The sequence below is a fragment of the Tachysurus vachellii genome, chromosome 10, assembly GCF_030014155.1.
Source record: "Tachysurus vachellii isolate PV-2020 chromosome 10, HZAU_Pvac_v1, whole genome shotgun sequence".
NCBI classification, from domain to species: Eukaryota; Metazoa; Chordata; class Actinopteri; order Siluriformes; family Bagridae; genus Tachysurus; species Tachysurus vachellii.
In genome coordinates this window covers 8,736,191-8,756,169 of record NC_083469.1, presented here as the reverse complement: position 1 = coordinate 8,756,169, position 19,979 = coordinate 8,736,191, and the positions used below count along the sequence as shown (strand labels likewise).

General features: G+C 41.3%; 1 protein-coding gene across 3 annotated transcripts in view; it reads right to left on the bottom strand.

Annotated features, from left to right (window-relative positions):
• The window catches only part of babam2 (BRISC and BRCA1 A complex member 2), a 79,282-nt gene that overhangs the window by 14,564 nt on the left and 44,739 nt on the right, over positions 1–19,979 (bottom strand). For all 3 annotated transcript variants that reach the window (XM_060879210.1, XM_060879209.1, XM_060879208.1), the window contains exon 7: positions 1,927–2,036. In XM_060879210.1, coding sequence (XP_060735193.1) covers positions 1,927–2,036 — 110 coding nt within the window. The remainder of the gene's footprint in view (positions 1–1,926; positions 2,037–19,979) is intronic.

The window sequence follows — 19,979 nt, the reverse complement described above, 5'->3', positions numbered from 1 at the left end:
TATAATCATATTAGTCATTTTCAGCTTTCATTTTTTTAAAAAAACTTTTGTTTTTGTGTTACATCGTGCTACATTTGACACGTGTTCTAGACATCGACACACAACTGAGAAACCCGTGTCTCTGACACCTCTACGCAACTCTAACCCAAGCTCTGAGTAAACTCTCAGGTGCGCAGCCAGACTCGGATCATTCGGACCTTTCCCTGTGTAAACATGGCCGTAACTCTAACACTTATATTGATTACGGTATAGAACGTGTGCATGAAAAGCGTTGTAAGACAAGTGAGAATCACAATCTAAATGCTGTTTTAAATCTTGCTCAGAAACAGGTTTGTCCTTACAAGCCCTATGTTTTCACCCTTATTATAATCCCCTTGTTCTGTCTGTGAAACACACCCGACAACCCACACACTCACACAATCCAACAAAAACATCCACTCCTACCCATCCCTTTCTCTCGCTTAGCTGAGCTCGGGCCGTTAATGTACGAGCGCAAGGGCAAGAGCACATTATTAAAACTCCCACAATGCAGTACGGCAAGGAGAAAGAACCTGTGACAGATAGAAGCTGACATGGCCGGAGAGCCAGCGAGCGGAAAGAACGGGCATGTCCTCTCACTAGGCACGTCTGAGCAGATCAAGGCTGGCTTGGAGAGAGACATAGGGAAAATGTACAGAAAAATAAATCTGGCCAAGAGGCGGACATTAGTAGTCCTTGCCTAAAGAGATCTGCCTGTTGTTAAGACATGATGAAGTTTTCTTTTCTACAGCGGTGTGACCTTGTGGTTGGTCCACCCACAGCAGATGGCATCCAGAGATGGCCAACAAGCCTTTTTTTCTGGCACCAATATCATATTTTATACATCATTTATTTCATTTGATTGGACTCTTACATAAGGAACACTGAATACAAATGCTTTATGCTGCATGTTATGTTTATTCGGAAACAATGATGCCTAACAGGATCGGTGGCATCATGAGATGATGTTAGAGCTCGGCTTAGAAAAGCCAGATGTGCACTTAAAAGAGTTTTACACACTCATGACTGAGTGACTCTAATGATCACACACCAAGCAAATTGTTCCCGAATAACCAACAAACCACTGAGGCTTAACAAATGGAAAGAATGTTCTCATAATCATGCTTAATTCTACTGCATAACCTCTCGCACACACACACACACACACACACACACACACACACACACACACACACAGGGATATAACGACTCACACACAATTGCACATACATGCATGGATGTACAAGTTCATATGCACAAACACACACACACACACACACGTGAGCCCCTCGAACAACTTCTCAATTTTTCCCTGCTTTAGGGAAGTAAATAGCAGAAGAAGCATCTCTTGTGTCTTATTTGTATTCGTGATAGACAGTTAGTTAAGGTGTGTCATATCCTGTGATTTTTAAAGGACTTTTTCAGAAGGCTGTTTTGTGGAAACACATCTTTCCGTAAGGTCTGGGTATGAGTAGCCCTCAAGGAAAAACAACATCCCATTTCCAAATATACATTTAGCTGTGTGTGTGCGTGACGAGTTGGAGGAACTACAGTAATTAGGACCAGAACAGAGGGAGATACTAACACTAACACACCTAAGGATATTATTCAAAATAAAAGCAAGCGAAATGGCATCCTTGAAAACAGTCAAATTAAATTAAAATCATTCTCAGACTTCACAAAGTTTATTGTTGCTTTTCATCAAATATCCACTAAGGTTTCATGATAGGGAAAAGCAAATAGCTTTGGAATGGAAAGGAGTGCCAATGCAATCATATTTTCAACAACATACTGCATCAAAATCATATTTAATGTTAATCATTTGTTGCATGTGATTTGATTCATGTGGGGTGCCAAGAATATTGGCCTTGACTGCAACTGAAGGTTTTGTGTTTTGGATATACTTACTGCTCAATGCTGGGTGATAAGAAGAGTTTAGGGAAGACCTGTGTAGCTTCAGCGTCTTCAAAGCTGACAGATAACAGAGCCACGTCTTCTCCTGGATCCAGAGCCGTGTCCTGAAAAACGTCAACAAACCATTTAGAAAAACAACGACGGTGATGTACGAGAGTGAGTTGATGGTCCACCTTCATCATTCACTCTGGATTAAACTTCATGTTTCTCTCGAATCGTGTCAGAAGAGCCTGGAAAGGCTGTATATGATCATGAATTCTTTGCTTCACTTAAACCTGACTGCTGTTCATTCACAGTTGTCCTAGAGCTAGGCCCTGCTGGAGCATCGTTAGCAGCACATGTGGCCCTGCGCGCTAATCAAATGACTTTCAGTTGGTTTGAAACTATCCATTTGGCATAATTACTGCCTGGCGTGTAAAATGCAGGGTTGCATGTGATGCAGGAGAAACGTTACCAGCTACAAAATGAGCGCTAACACGTTCGTGCTGGAATATAATATAACATAACATCAACACATAACATAACGCAGCAGAACGTTCTGGAAATCAAACCAGCCTCTGGATTCATCAAAACTGGATTGTTTTGGTTTTTCATAACCGAGCCATATTGCGTGTATTTTACTGCATCCAGTAATTCAACTGTAAAATCATTTAGTTTGCAAGACACCGTCTGACAATTTTCTATATTCAGGATTGAATCGTTTTTTTGCGATTAAGAAAAAAAGAAAAAAAAAAAAAACAGCTCTTGTGAACTATAATACCGTCTTACATACATGTCTTATCATATACGAGGGTGTAAAAAAATACTTTTAAATTCCACAGGAGAAAGACATTAATATGAAAAATACACAGATGTATTAGGGAATGGTCAAAGCTGAGCACTTCACCCAATCTCAGCTATATGCAATTTGGTCCAAAGCTTACTTAAATGAATCTGATCAAGGAAACTAAAGAGATATCGGAAACATCTAAAGTATGCTGAAGGATTTCTATGTAGAAAAGATCTTATTACTGGAATCTACTGCTGAGTGTATTCTCAATACATTTGCATGCCTTTGTAATATGCTGAAGCGCTGACGGAAACTGTACTTTAAAAAAAAAAAAAAAAAAAAAAAAAAAAAAATATTGTGTGGAAGAGAAAATCAAATGAAACCGCATTACTTTCAAGGCAACCTGCAGACAAATGATGTATAGTGAACAGGTTACAAAGGATCTATTATGTCCGGACCTTTGGGTATTTTGTCTTATTTTGTATTTTGTAGGGAATTTCTAGAGAAATTCTAGTGTGCATTGCATGTCAGGTATAAAAGGGGAATTGCACTTGATCCCCAAAAAGAAAGAGGTATAGAGATTTTCATTTGCTACTCTGCTTTGCACAGCTATTTTTACTTGAACTTATTTTACCTCATTTTTATTTTTAACTCATTCTATTAAATTTTATTCCACTGTATGGTGTTTTAATTAAACCTTTTAAAAATCACCCCTATTTTATTATACAGCTAGTCCCCGAGTTACCCATCGTAACTACGAACCATGACCTAGCCTACCCAGGAGTCTTAAAGAATGGTGATCAGTATGGATACTATATGCTATATAATCTTTAACAATGGTGGTAACCCTAAAAGGAAATTTAGCTAAAAATAGCTAAAGCTACGTACCATACATGCATTAAAGTGTCATATCGTATTGTACGTATTGTCTGCATTTTTGAACAACGTTAGGTTGTTGATGGCTATGTTAACTTGGAGGATGAGGATGGTGGAGTTAAGTTGGAGGATGAGGATGGTGAAGATTAAGGAGCAAAAAAACAGAAAAAAATGCACACTTTAACTTTGAGATAACTGCACTCTGTCGATCGCTAACGAGACTGATGCGAGGCATCTTAAAAGGCGGCAAATCGGGAGCCCAACGTATCCTGCAACGTACGTTTGCCTTGCCGCGCAAAATTCTGAATATTATTACAGTTTTGTCTGAATGGTTTTGTCCATCGTAAGTTGAACTATCGTAACTCTGAGAGTATCTTTATTTTTTATAAAACGGACAGTTGTAAAAAGCATCTTACTGCGTGTCATACTGTGTATGATTATGTATGTGCCCAATAAAATTCTAATTTGAGATTATAAGGAAACATTTGAACTGACCCACTAAACCACACATGCAAGCACGATGTCCGATGTCCGTCCATCCGTCCGTCCTGCATGTCTTACAGCCTATCCCAGAGGACACAGGGCACAAGGCAGGGGACACTATGGACAAAGCACCAACCACAATCACACACACAACCAATCAGCCTACAGTGCATGTGTTTGGACTGAGGGAGGAAACTGGAGAACCCAAAGAAACCTCAGAAGTCATGGAAAACATGCAAACTTCACACACACAAAATGCAGAGGTGGGACTCGATTCGTTCAACAAACTGAATTTAAAATCTAGCATTTAAATCTCTAAAGATGAATTTTAGGAGATTCTGACAGCAAGTGTGTGAAAATAACATGAATAAAATGTCAAGTACAAGCCTCGCTGCCCATCTCTTCCCACTCCTCACGCAGGAGAACGCTGGGAAAAGGAGCGTCTAAGGCCCGATGTGTTGCTTAACTCAGTTAGTTCACTTCAGTGCATCAGCGAGTTGTATCTGTAGTGTAAAAGCAAGAACACTATCAGAAATAGGAAGAGGAGAGAACATCATGCTCCTTAGTTGAAAAGGGTTTTGTCTTGATTGGCAAATCCTCTAAATATAGATCCCTGTGAAAAGCCCAGAACAGGAATTACATTTCAAATAGTAGAAAATTAGACTAGTAGTTGATCTTATTTCTGTCCATAGTAACGAGGCAAGGCTTCTCTCATGCTGCCGTTCAAACATCAATATCTAACAGCTGTAAAATGGAGAATTTGCTCTTATTGTCTCCATTTAGGTGTCAATGTCTATTCTATTGGCTGGAAATAGCATGAAAAGTGTGTATCCTCTGACGGTCTGGGTAGAAAAAAAATCAGACAGGAGGTACGCTGAAATGAGGCAATGGATGTTACTAAATGATCGTTTATGGCTACAGATAAACATGTATTAGAAGAATGTCTCTGCTGTGAACTGATCACTTCACTAAAGTCCAGGTTTTAAAATGAACCCCAGAGTTTTCACTGTTGGATGCTTAAGCAAAACCATTAACCCTCTCTGCTCCACGGGTGCTGTATCATGGCCACTCTGACACCAACCTCCAAAGTTGGGATACGCAAAGAAAGAATTTCACTGTGCTGTAATGTACATGTGACAAACAAACGCGTCTGTCTTCTTTCCATCTGTTTTCACTTTGTTGTCCTGCATTACCCACAATGCCAATCGACTCTCAACTGATAGTAATCCCACTGGAATTTAGCTCTGGCTAAACTTTGATGGCTTTGCAAAAGAATAATGCAGCAGCACTTTAGTGATTTAGTCTATCCACCTCTCTCACCTCCAACAGCTACTAAAGATTTTTTTTTTGAATACTAATGATTTTTGACAGCTTCTCACGTTCAACTTTTGCAATGTTTCCCCTAATCCCATGTTAGCGTTCCCATTAATATGACACTGCAGAAAAACATATAGGAAGGTGGCATGGAGAGTGTGTGTGGTGGTGGTGCTGCTGTATTCTTGATAACATTTTATTTTTAACACTTTATGATCAGTATTCATGCTTTGTGAACGTGGTTCATGAGTCTAATGTTTGTACTGAGCAATGAAACTGTTCACTGTTCACAATCGAATTTGCATCCAAAACCTTATTATTATTTTATTATGAATTATTTCTGTTTTGCAGATTCTGCTAGGTGTGTAAACATATGACCTCAACTGTACTATATATATGCCCCGGATAAGCGGTAGAAAATGGATGGATGGATGGATGGATGGATATATATATATAATGCGTCTCAGGCTTCCTTCCTTAAATAAATGAAAACGGCCGAAGTCGACCATATTAATCAATTCCGCTTGAATTCACACACACACAAAACCAAATTAGTTGCACAGATATTCAAATAGATATACATGGATATGCTTATGTACACTTCAGGCTAAATGTTTCATACTAAATACGAACAAAAAAAAAGGTCACTCATTAGACTGCACCGCTGTCCAGTCCATTGGCATTCTGACAAAGTGCAAAAGGGACTAATGAAGAGTTCAGTGATGAGTAATGACTGATTAAATGACCCTTGCTTGAGGACTGAGAGAGAGATATGAGCTAGAGACAGAGAGAGAAAGAGAGAGACAGAGAGAGAGAGAGAGAGAGAGAGAGAGAGAGAGAGAAGCAGATAGAGAGAGAGCGAGAGAGAGAGAAGCACAAAGAGAGAGAGAGAGAGAGAGAGAGAGAGCGAGAGAGAGAGAGAGAGAGAGAGAGAGAGAGGGGGGAGAGAGAGAGAAGCAGATAGAAAGAGAGAGCGAGAGAGACTGAGACAGAGAGAGAGAGAGAGAGAGAGAGAGAGAGGGAGTGAGAGAGAGAGAGAGAGGGAGAGAGAGAGAGAGGGAGAGAGAGAGAGAGGGAGAGAGAGAGAGAGAGAAGCAGAAAGAGAGAGAGAGAGAGGGGGGGGAAGCAGAAAGAGAGAGAGAGAGAGAGAGAGAGAGAGAGAGAGAGGGAGAGAGGGGGAGAGAGAGAGAGAGAGAGAGAGAGAGAGAGAGAGAGAGAGAGAGAGAGAGAGAGAGAGAGAGAGAGAGAGAGAGAGAGAGAGAGAGAGAGCACTTACTACATCCTGTTCCACAATAACAACCCTTATGCGTTTGTATAAATGCCTCTAAGTCAGTCACAGTGAGCCCTGATTCAAGTAAGACACCAAGAACAAGACATGACATGAAGCATGAAGACATGACAGCTGTCTTTAAGCAGAGAACTTAAAGTGACAAGGGGACGTCAGATTATACCACAACTACAAATACTTTGGTCTGAAACACACAAAAAAGCAGAAAAACCACACGGACACACACACACGGACACGGACACGGACTGTACTTCTTCCTGTTTATAAGCCACTGTTTCTAGGAAGGCTAAAAAACAAAAACACCATAATAGATGAGCTCGAGAAAGATAGTCAATTATTAACCTAGTATGCATTCAGACTGCAGGCAGCACAAATGGACTTTTGTTGTTTGAGTGTACAATAGAGGTATAATAAAGAGTACATTAGGACAAGGTAGGCCAATTAGTCATGTCAGGGAGCACTCAAGGACAGAGTCAATGGAGCATGCCGATAATATCCAAGGTCCAGGAGTGTACAAGAGTGAGCAGAGAATGCAGATGTGTTGCTGAAAGATATGGGAACGGTGTATAAGAGCAATGTACGATCTCAAACAAAAAAAAAAGAAAAAAAAAAAAAGCTTAGAAGACTAATTCAATTTTTTATTTTTTTTTTGTATAGTGTTGAGGCACACCTCCAGGGTTGGGGGTTCGATTCCCGCCTCCGCCTTGTGTGTGTGGAGTTTGCATGTTCTCCCCGTGCCTCAGGGGTTTCCTCCGGGTACTCCGGTTTCCTCCCCCGGTCCAAAGACAGACATGCATCTCTGGAAAATTGTCCGTAGTGTGTGATTGCGTGAGTGAATGAGAGTGTGTGTGTGCCCTGCGATGGGTTGGCACTCCGTACAGGGTGTATGCACAGGCTCCCCGTGACCCGAGGTAGTTCAGATAAGCGGTAGAAGATGAATGAATGAATGAATGAATGAATGAATATTTATCCCTAATGAGCAAGCCTGAGGCAGCTATGGCAAGGAAAAACTCCCTGAGAAATCATTATGAAGAAACCTTGAGAGGAATCAGACTCAGAAGCGAAGCCATCCTCATTTGGGTGACACCATAGATATTATTCATAATAACCTTTCTATAACTGTATATAGTCAACTGTATATACTCTTGTGTAACAAGGAGCTTTTGAGCAATAGATAAGTAAGAGCATCAGCATGATTTGTGAATTCATTATAGATTTAGCATTAATTCATTCCTGCTGAAGCCATCAGACGTTCAATGATGGAGACCGGAGCGCAAAACAGACCACATGGTCTCCAAGTAGTTCTATACACAGCAGTCCCATGTATCTTCAGGTAATAATATTTTGCTAAATAATATTTTATTATTAATTATTAAAACCTGTCATTCTTATAGATTGTCATTGCTATAGCAGGTCATTCAGAGAACACTCTCGAAACACAACAAACCAGAATGTTGAATCACTGATATGCTGGAGTTTAATGTAAGGAGATGTGTATGGGAGGAGTCTCCAGTGTCCATCACGCTAAAGAGGGAATGTTTCTAATCATTATAATACAGTTTTATGAGATTTCACTACATCAGATTACAAGGCACACTGTGCTGTTCATTAATATATCTAATGTAATCAATGGTTGAGGTATATGTAAAAAATGGGGGACTAACACACACACACACACACACACACACACACACACACATACACACACAGACACACACACAAACACACACAAGTGCACACAAACACACACAAATGCACACACACACTCAAACGTGCACACACGAACACACACACAAACACACGCACACAAACACACAAATACACACAAGTGCACACACAAACACACAACCAAAACACGCACACAAACACACAAGTGCACACACAAACACACACACACAAACACAAACGCACACACAAGTGCACACACAAACACACACACAAACAAACACACAAGTGCAGACATAGTGCACACACAAATACACACACACAAACACACACACAAGTGCACACACAAACACACACAAGTGCAGACATGATGCACACACAAATACACACACACAAACACACACACAAGTGCACACACAAACACACACATGTGCACACACAAATACACACACACAAACACACACCCAAACACACAAGTGCACAAACGTGCACACACACACACACAAACACACACCCAAACACACAAACAAACACACACAAACACACACACACAAACAAACACACACACAAGTGCACACACAAACATACACACACACACACACACAAACAAACACACACACAAACACACACACACACAAACGCACACAGACACAAACACCCAAACACACACAAAAAAACACACACAAACACACACACACACACACAAGCAAACACACAAACATGAACAAACACACACGCACAAACAAACACACAAACACAAAACCAAACACACACACAAGCAATCACACACACACACAAATCTCCAGGATATATATTTATACTGACTTGCCTCAACATTTCTGTATATTTTGAAAAATAAATCAATCACCGCCTAGAAAATGATGACGACAAATGGTGGAATGATATTCACAGGGTAACAAACAGTGACTGTTCTGGCAGCCTCCCAGGCTTTGCTCACCTTACAGAGAGCAAGCTGATGCAATACCAGGTGTAAGAACGGATGTTAGAGCCTAAGCCTCTGTACATAGTAACAGAATGGATATTTAACTGCCGCAACAAAAATGCATAGACATAAGACTAAAAATGGACATGCTGCATGTCATGACATTAGCTCTGCGCTTACACAGCAGCTTTCATTGAGTTCTTGGGTTTCTAAACATTCTATTAGTCAAAGGCTTTTCTGGAAATAGCAAGAAAAATGAATCAGTTACTGGATATTTTTTTTTAATAAAAGACAAAATGAGAGGAATCTAATAAAATGAAATGGCTGTATTATGAGTCATAATGGCGGAACACGGAGAGCTGAGTGACTCCCATAAACGGTATGAGCATAAAAAGCAAATCAGACACGCAGTCACTCTAAGAAAAACACACGACACCGCGCATCCATACAGTTCAAATTAGTCATAAAGGCATTTCTATGAACTCAGGCGAGGTTTACACACACTCAAGTGCGCACACGCACGCACACACACCAGCAGCATCATTGCCTGGACATGGTTGATGAAACACCTGTTAGTGACTCACACAGGACAGTCAACAGCTGCTTGATACGCAATGATGAGTTGTGTGTGTGTGTGTGAGTGGAGGGGGGGTGTAAAGTTTACGCACACACTCACACAGAAACAAACCACACTCTCCTCCAGGTGTTATAAGTACAACAAAAAATTAGCTGTCAAAGAATGAAAGAAATACACTCACCATCCGCTTAGGAACAACATGCCGATCATGTTAGACATACCGCAATACATCAGATCATACAGGTACAAATCAAGATGTTGAATCAGAAAGGGGAAAAAAATCTCATTGATGTCAGGAACTTTGACTTAACGCAAATAATCACGTATTACAATAGCGGTGAGCAGAAAAGCATCTCGGAAAGCACAACACATCAAATATTGAGGTGGATGAGTTACGACAGCAGAAGACCACATCAGGTTCCACTCCTACCAGCTTAGAACAGGAATCTGAGGCTATCGTGGGCACAGACTCGCTAAAATTGGACAGTAGAAGATTAGAAAAAAGATCTAGGTCCAGTCATGTCCAGTTTGTTTGAGTCTGTGCCGTCAGATTCTTTTCAATTCGATTCAATTCAAGTTTATTTGTATAGCGCTTTTTACAATTGACATTGTCTCAAAGCAGATTTACAGAACATAAACATAGAAAAAAAGGTTATTATAAAGAATAATTTAAAGATTAATAGAATACAAAATTCAAGATTAATATTTTAGTGTTAGTATTTATCCCCTATGAGCAAGTCTGAGGTGACACAGGCAGCAGTGGCGAGGAAAAACTCCCTTAGATGGTGAAGGAAGAAACCTTGAGAGGAACCAGACTCAAAAGGGGGAGCTCACCCTCATATGGGTGACACTGGAGGGTGTGATTATAAATATACAGTCTAACAAATGTATTGTTGCAAAAGATCACATGGAGTTCACATCTCCTCTTTATTATCACAGAGTCTTGTTGTGGTCTTGTGCTGTTGTAGTTTGTCCACCTCAATATTTGATGGCTTGTGCATGCTGAGATGCTTTTCTGCTCAGCACGGTTCAAAAGAGTCGTCTGTGGCAGTTCAACCCTGACCATTTTCTTTTGATTTCCACCATCAGTACATTTCCAGCCACAGAACTGTCCCTAACTCAATGGTTTTTGCACCATTCTGAGGAAAATCCTCTACTAAACTATTCTAAGTAACAGTTTATGAAACAGGCCATCTGGTACAAACATGACTGCAACAATCAAAGTCACTTGAGCGATTGCATAGTTTCTTCATTCTGAACAGAAGCTCTTGACCTGGCTCTGCACTCCAAACAACCAGAACACTTAAAGCCACCAGGATAAATGTTTTTTTTGTATAGTCTGATGTTTAATGTGAACGCTGACTGAATAAATGTAGGAATACAGGTGTTCCTAATAAAGTGACCAGACAGCATGCATGCATCTGCAACGAAAACTGAAAAGAGCGGCATGAGAGGTAGCAAACAGGAAGATAAACAAGGCTGTGTTTGTAAATCAATCAATCAGTTACAGAGGGGAAAAGTACTCAGGGTGTAGAGCTCAAACAAAGAGTAGCCTGTATTGAGCAACTGTAAAATCTCCACTGAATGCAAACAGGAATTAGGACATAAAGGAATTTTTTTTAGAATAAGCCTGAACCAAATGTTGACTAAAACCACAGGTACACCTCTTATGCAACAGTCTTTAAGTACACAATAATGGCAAAAACAGACAATGACAAACAGGTATAGCCACATATCACAACACCAACACCTTCAAGTGCTCTAGACCATTGGCGTTTCACTCTGCTCTCTCTTTCTCTCTCGCACAGTAAACAGAATGATGCGCTCATAAGCATGACTTCTTAGCGTTGTGTGTCATATTTCTCAGCTAAGCACACCATTGTGTGTCATGACACCATGTGAGCATCATGGCTTAGAGCTCTTGGTGTGTTACTACCAGCTGTGTGATGATCTCTTTTTTTTTTTTTCTTCTTCTTTTAGAAAACAAAGATGAAAAACAGCTCCGAGTGTCATAAACAGACATAGATAGACAGACAAAGACAGACAGATAGATAGAGACGGACAAACAGAGAGACAGACAGAGACAGACAGACAAACAGATTTGATGATCTCTTTATAATACAGGTTAAACACCTCGCTTAGGATGAACCGGAACCTCGGCTGCACACCAGACCCCGTGAGGAAAAACAACTCATTAAAAAATTACAGATCCCACTATAAACAATTGAGAATTTGGGGAAGGATAAAGAAAACATTTCCGTTAATGATCAAATGCAACACCAAAATGTTCCTCGAATGGTTTGAATCTTTACTTTCTACGGCTGACGATCAGAAGCTCTAAAATTGCGCAGCTCCAAAACCTCTGAAACTACTCTATACAAGTAACAACTTGTGCAGTGGTGGCTCAAGCGTTTTCAGCTCCGGGTTGTTGATAGCAGAATCAGGGTTCAAGGCCCTGCACTGCCAAGCTGCCACTGTTGGGCCCTTGAGCAAGGCCCTTAACCCTCTCTGCTCCAGGGGTGCTGTATCATGGCTGACCCTGTGCTCTGACCCCAACCTACAAAGCTGGGATATGCGAAGAAAGAATTTCTCTGTATATTTTAGATATCTTTGTGGAAAAAAAAAGGCTTCTATTCTATTCAAAACTACCACCATGATCTGTGCACCATGATGTAAGGTAAAGTCCAGGAAAAGTGAAAGGGGGAATTAAGGAAATGAAGATTGGGTTTGGGTTTATAAGGAAGTGCCCTGCCAGTCATACAGAGGCAATTCTGCAGAAGTGTGAGGAAACTAGATTCTGTGGAACAGAGTGAATAGGGAGGGGCTGTGGTGTGATACACAAACCAGAAAAAAATCACTTTTTCTGGGAAGTTACACAGGTCAAGACTTTGGTAAACAACGTCAAGCACAGAGATGGCTTTATGATTTTTAAATAGCCTGTCAGTCAAACTGTACACCAGTTTCTAGTGGCTTTCCAAAGGTACTCTGAGTGCGTCTAAGGGTCTACCGAGTACACCAGCCATCATCCAGCCCTGTAGTTTGGTCCCACTTCAGGTCCATTCACTGACGCAGAAACATCGCTGTTCTTAGAAACGTAATTCATCCCTGGCCAAAAGAGAAGAAGATGGAGTGCCAAGCTTTGTCAGGCGAATGGTATGCACCTCAGCAAATCCTTATTCGAGCAAAAAGGATTTGAAAAAAGATAATAGATTCTTATTCCGGGGTAAAAGCTGCTGCTTCTTTAGAGCGTAATGTTCTTTGTTGGATGTACAGTGCAATTTAAAAGCATTATGCTTGCAGCTGAGATGTATGAACATGAACATGAACCCGAACAGTTGAACATAAACCCGAACAAGATTTGAGCCATCAATTGCTAACATCAGACTGAATTTAAAGAAACAAACAAACAAATAAAATTTCTTTATCCGTTTAGAAAGGGGAAAAAAAGCTAAAACTCCAATAATCCTGAATCCTCTCACTCCTGTTTTGTTGCTGTATTTTTTCACACCTTTTTTTTTTCTCCTCCTGACTACAGGCTCCTGTCTGTTACTCTGCAGTCTTCTTTCTAGCCTAAAGTCGATGATATCTCTGGGATCAATAAAGTAGGTAACCTCTCTCTCTCCATCCTGGTTTTATCTACACCCCTGCCACAGAACTGACACTATTAATGTTATATAATATCTCAGGACCATTCCGACATCAACAAAATGCACCTACAGTAGCTTTAAAACATCTCCAGTATACCATGTTAATCCCTTACAAGTAAATGACCTCTGGAAAGTCAGTAAAAGCACCTTTAAAAGCACCAACAACTCCAGAGTTTAACATTTTGGATAGGGAGTTTCCTCACCCTAAGGATGGAAGGGTGTTTACACTGGGGTATTAAAAAGTAAACAGAGCTTAATTCGATTAACTGTGATGCGCTAGCTTTATTCATTTATCGTCCAATACAAACACTTGCCTCCAGATTTTTGTCAGAGATTAGGACTTTGTAACCAAACACGAATCCCCATTCACACCAATCCTTTATTGTTGGTGTAAGTTGAGATGTGATGTTGTCTCCTCATGTATAATCAGCTGTCAAGTGTTGTTTATTATAACTGCTGAGGGCAATTCAAATAAATAAATAAATATATAATGAAGAGGTCATGTCTGTAACAGTGGTGTTAATCCCTCATCATACACGTGTCATGCGTGATGCATCATGGAAGCTCGCAGGCGTGACCTTTCTGTCCCAGTGTCCATCACTGTCATGGCTCCACTGTTTAGCACTAGTAACACTCGCTTGGCGCAGTTCCACCAGCCCCTGGTCAGGGTTAGATGACCTTTACCGATGCCCTCTTCTCTGTGACTACCAGTCTCACCCACAGTTTACTTATATTCAATACATAGAAATAATAATAATAATAATTTAACAAAGAATTAGATTCTAAATTCAATGATAATTATTATTAATCAATTAGTTAAAAAAAAAATGTATCTGCTTTACTTTCCCTGTTGAACATGAAAAAAAAGAAAAGAAGGAAAAAACAAAACAAAAAAAAAGAAGAAAAAAAAAGAAAAGAAAATTCCCTAAACTTCCTGCACTTACATGAAGCTCTACAAAAGATAGCGCTTCTCAACATTGATAATCTTTTTCTTTCTAAATGCCACAGAAGACAATAAACATACTGTTCCAGCCTTAAGGCTTTCTTTGGCATTAAGCAGCCAGCTTCATAACCACAAGGCGCGGCTGGCGACTGTCACGACGCAAACTCATATTTACAGAAGATAATTCATATGTTTTAAGCTGCTACATTCTATTCATGAGGTCACCTATTACACAAGGACTATAAATCACCTGCTGGAGCATTAACTCTTTCATGCTCATTAAGCTTGACTCTGTCGACGTTTGCTTGGATTGTTTTATCGTTCTGTTATGGCAAAGTGTGGGTTTTTTCGCTATAACTAATGGCCATGTTGCATTTACAGCCACATATTCCTTCTGACCTGCAGCCAATTCATTCCCTGCAGAAACGTCACGGTGCTCAGGAAGCCGCGGTCGACTTCCACGCGGTTGCCGGAAACCGAGAGAGGAATAGCCTTCCTTGGTAATGCGTAACATGATGCAACACGAGCTCTGGGAATGACGCAACACTAGGGTTGGGTTCGACATTGCAGCACTTCTGTTAAACTAGCAGTGCATTGTTAAAATATTATTCAGATTTCTAGTGTGCATTCAGTAAATGTTAATGCTAGCAGGTCTTTTAATGCTGTTAACATTTAACTTTTAATGCTGATATCGTACAGAAGCTTTTTCCCTGAAATTCTTTTAAACACATACTGTTTAAACACATCATTCTTCTACTTCTTCTTCTTCTTATTATTATTATCCAGCCGTTGTTACTGTAAACAGTTGTACACACAGATCAGGCTTAAATCGCATTTCCTTCTTAAGTTCCTGTTGCTGTGCATTTCATCTCCAGCGATGTTTGAATATAAAATTTATACATGCACACATGCAAGCCCTTTGTTTTTTGACCATTATCGAGACACTCAGGTAAGTGAAGAGGGAAAAGATGAGACGAGAAGAGATGAGAAGTGGAGATCAGAAAGCTGCAAGCCCGTTCCTATAATTACATGTGATAATGACAGCTTTGAAGGTCGCTTTTCCCTCTGTTCGAAAATAAATGTCAGATAGGAGCACTAAATGGCTTTCGGGTGCAGTGCCAGGGTTCAGTGAACGGTGCGACCCGGGCAAATCACAGGATCCCACGATGATGGCATTTGCGGAACGTCTGTGCTGCTCGACTCTAAATACGATGCATATGTGACAGAGCGGCGTAGAAAGTACTCCGTGCCCCAATCCAGTACCGAAGCCTGACCTTCACAACAAACATCCGGTCCATGCTAGCGCGACCGCAGCTTGTGCTGGGAGCTAATTAACACAAGCTTGCCACTCAAAAGTTCTGCACCAAGTAATTATGACTAAATAAAGTGCACAAGACCATTGATCCTTGGATGACCTTAACGGGGTGAAGTCAATGAGGCTACCTTCGCATGCAAGGAGCAGCTGCGAGAGTTTAAAAGCCTTGTGGTCATCAGAGACATGGGTAGCTTCTGCGGTGGGCTTCGTCGCTTGTTGAGCTTCAACCGTTCGAACGTGATGAGCTTCAAACGCAGTGCCACCCACGGTCACGGCAGGTGCTTCGGGTGGAGGCTGGCAAGGCTGAAACTGCAGCTGGGGGCAAAAACTGGGGCGGACAGGCATTTATTTGCTGATGCAGCCCTTTGTAGAGATAATACCAGGTTTACACGCCATGCTCTAAATGCAGGCTGGATGTGCAGACTGTCCTGAGGGCGAGAGTGTAAACACGTGTGTGTGTGTGTGTGTGTGTGTATGTTAATGCTTGCAGAAACACACGGAAAAGAAGGCATTAAACAGCCAGGTTGCTTTTTGATGTAACGGTGTAATACAGTTGTGTCTTCTAACAGATGTTCAGATACCTCTTTCCATATGACGACGTCTAGAGAAAGAGCACAATAACCGTCTAACGAGAGGCACATGCGAACGGCCGTGACTGTATAATTATCCTCTTAATAATGGCCTTTAAGTGATTAATGGGCTGTACTAGGTGTAGAAGCCAATCTTTATCTGGCAATTCGAAAACCGTGTACTTTGGTTACCTTTTGATTTTTTCCGTGTTTTTTTTTGGACAAAAGTACACAGAGCAATTAGTGTCCAAAAAAAAAAAAAAAGAAGTCAAATCTTTTAAGTAATCTAGAACAGGGAGTGGAATGGGTGTGTCTGCACGCTTTGTAACCAGTACATTCCCTCCTTTGACAGTTGATTACTGGAACTGCAAGTGCAAGAGATTAAGTGAAGCAAAAGCTAATAACACTTGGCAGCAATCCATCAAGGTAAACGAATGCGACAAACCCCGTGATGAAACTGAACACGATGAGAAACGCTGAAAATCAGGTCCGGGTTCTTATAAAATAACTGCATGTTTGAAAAATGAAGGTGGGGGCACGGTGGCTTAGTGTTTAGCACGTTCGCCTCACACCTCCAGGGTCGGGGTTCGATTCCCGCCTCCGCCTTGTGTGTGTGGAGTTTGCATGTTCTCCCCGTGCCTCGGGGGTTTCCTCCGGGTACTCCGGTTTCCTCCCCCGGTCCAAAGACATGCATGGTAGGTTGATTGGCATCTCTGGAAAATTGTCCCTAGTGTGTGATTGCGTGAGTGAATGAGAGTGTGTGTTTGTGCCCTGCGATGGGTTGGCACTCCGTCCAGGGTGTATCCTGCCTTGATGCCCGATGACGCCTGAGATAGGCACAGGCTCCCCGTGACCCGAGGTAGTTCTGATAAGCGGTAGAAGATGAATGAATGAATGAATGAATAAAAATGAAGTGGATTTGGCGTTGAAGCAATGGACATTAGGGACAGTTTTCAGGTTTCTCCTTGCTTGATTTTCCATTGCTTTAGTGGACAACATAACCGAAGGACACATGTATCAGTAGCTTAAAAGTACATATTTATGATCAAATGAAATAAATCTTAAAGCTTAACATCTTAAAGCTTAACAAGCTGGAATAGAGATGTTTATTGCCACTCTCCCTCATACATCCATGAATTGAGAAGTTGTGTGGTGTAACTAGCAGAACCAGTTAACAGCACTCCATAGTTTTCCTCACAACGTGTTCACCTGTCAATTCCCACTGATCCTGCTCCAGCTACAAAGGGAGTGTGGAGTGTGACGACTGACATGTGTTTCCTCCGAGACTTGTCAAGCCACTGAACTGAGACTTTCCTAACTGCTGCTCATGCTGCATCACCGGGAGGTGTAAGACACTTGCAGGAAAGCTCTATCCACCCTTTCCCCCTGCAGTCGTCATGATTGGCTCGTGACAGTGATTGACAGGAGAGAGAGGGTGTATGCGATGCCTTTAGATGGTGTTTTCTAGTCTCCATATTTATTTCTCCAGTGTGAACGCTTTTCTGGAGGCAATTTTTTATGGCAGACATTTCCTGTTCTAGTGTGTGCCAGGAAAACCAAAATAAACTCTTTAATGCCAATTAACACCTGAGAAATACAATACACCGCACCTATTTCTATGTTTTTAGACGTAAAATCATTCAGACGATTTGCACGGTGCATATCATCTTCATTACTTCTTGCAAATTTGCCTTCTTTCCTCATCTATTAGGATGCTGTCGTAATATTTCAGTGGTTTTGTGGCTACACCCACTGGCTTGCACTGTCAGTTTTGCAACGACTGCTGCTGCCTTGCGACACAAACACCGGAAGCCCTGCGGCCGATTCAGCAGATTTCTCCCTGTACGCTTCTCTCGGCACGAGGTGTATAATCAGTAGCGTGCTCAGCTAACCGCTTCATTTAGGCATGACCGGGCCTTTCAGAGAACACAATGATTCTCCATCGTAATTCAAACAACAGACAAATGAGTCAAAGTAAACTGGTGATTGGTCTGTTTGAGTTTGAGTAATAATAATCTAAAAAGTAAACAAACCGACTAGTGTCGAACATTCTACATCCATTAGTCATTTCTGAGAAAGTATAAAGAATTTGGTGGGATAAAGTTCTAAAATATCTAAACATGATGTGTGGAATACAACACTTCAGGCTGCGCTGTTCTGGGAAAATAATCAGTGACAGGGTTTTGTGATGCAACAGGATGTAGCTGTTACTATAGGGATTGTTATTATCGTCACACTTTTGATTTTGAAGTGTGAGATTTTACTGCTCACGTTGTTCAATATCTGCAAGAACAATATCACAATATCACTTCTCGTGCTACAGTCGTTCCTTTGCGCTACATTCAGGGTTCTCACTCTTTTTCAGAAATCATTTTCCAGGACATTTCAAATTTAGGAAAAAAAGAGGTTTTCAGATGCCTTTTCTAAAGCTTGCTTCGTACCAAATCCAGTGTCAAGCTGTTTAAGTGGTACATGGTTTGCTTTGTCTTGTGGATCTAGTTTTAGCAGTTGGAGAGGTGTCTTTAACTTTTCCAGTTCTTCCCTTTTGATATAGCTTGATAGCAAGCCTCTCGTGGTTGACTGGAGCTCCTTTGCTAAAAAAGGAACCATTGGAGCGTCTGTCTGGAATTTTTCCAAAAATGGCTTCAGCTGTCTAGCAACAAATGCAAAAAAAATGGAGCTTAGCTGCAAAAAGAGGGTCTGCAGTAGCCTCCTTTACTGTGCAGTATGATGCTGATGATGGAACTTTTTCCTATGGCTGTTGATGTACATCTGCACTGTGGGCCAAATTTCGATTGCTCTCTACCCATTCACTGTGTTTCTACAGTCTTCTACCCATCGATGAGCACAGAACTTTAAAGGAAATACCACTGTCTGGGAACATTTGATTAAAAATGACTGACACATCAGAGCTGGAGTTGAATGAGTAGTGTGACCTGATCATTTTGATTACCCAACGAATCTCGGCTTCAAGCACAGCTTGGCTGGAAAAGAACTTTGACGGTGTTGAGTTGCTTTGTGGGCCTGAGCATGTTGCCTCTTCATTTGTATTGGATACTTGAAAAGCCTTTCCTTTCTCAGGCCAATGCCGTCATGCATGCTTTAGTTTGCTGTGCATTCCCCTTGCACATGATATTCAGATTAACAAGGTTAATATAACCTGCTTACCCGTCACCATTTGCTGAAAACATTCGAGCACTTAAACCATTCCTAGCACCTGAAACCGCCAACACAAGACAGCGTCATCCAGCGAGATTAAACAGCATAACAAAAAACCCGTCAAAACTCAACGTCCCTGAACAGAGCGCTTTCTGTTACTAACGTTAATTGTTTCGACCAGTTGTAAACTGTTCTTTAAATGATCAAGAACATTTAAAAATAATAATTTTCCAGGACAGGGGGCACGGTGGCTTAGTGGTTAGCACGTTCGCCTCACACCTCCAGGGTCGGGGTCGATTCCCACCTCCACCTTGTGTGTGTGGAGTTTGCATGTTCTCCCCGTGCCTCGGGGGTTTCCCCCGGGTACTCCGGTTTCCTCCCCCGGTCCAAAGACATGCATGGTAGGTTGATTGGCATCTCTGGAAAATTGTCCGTAGTGTGTGATTGCGTGAGTGAATGAGAGTGTGTGTGCCCTGCGATGGGTTGGCACTCCGTCCAG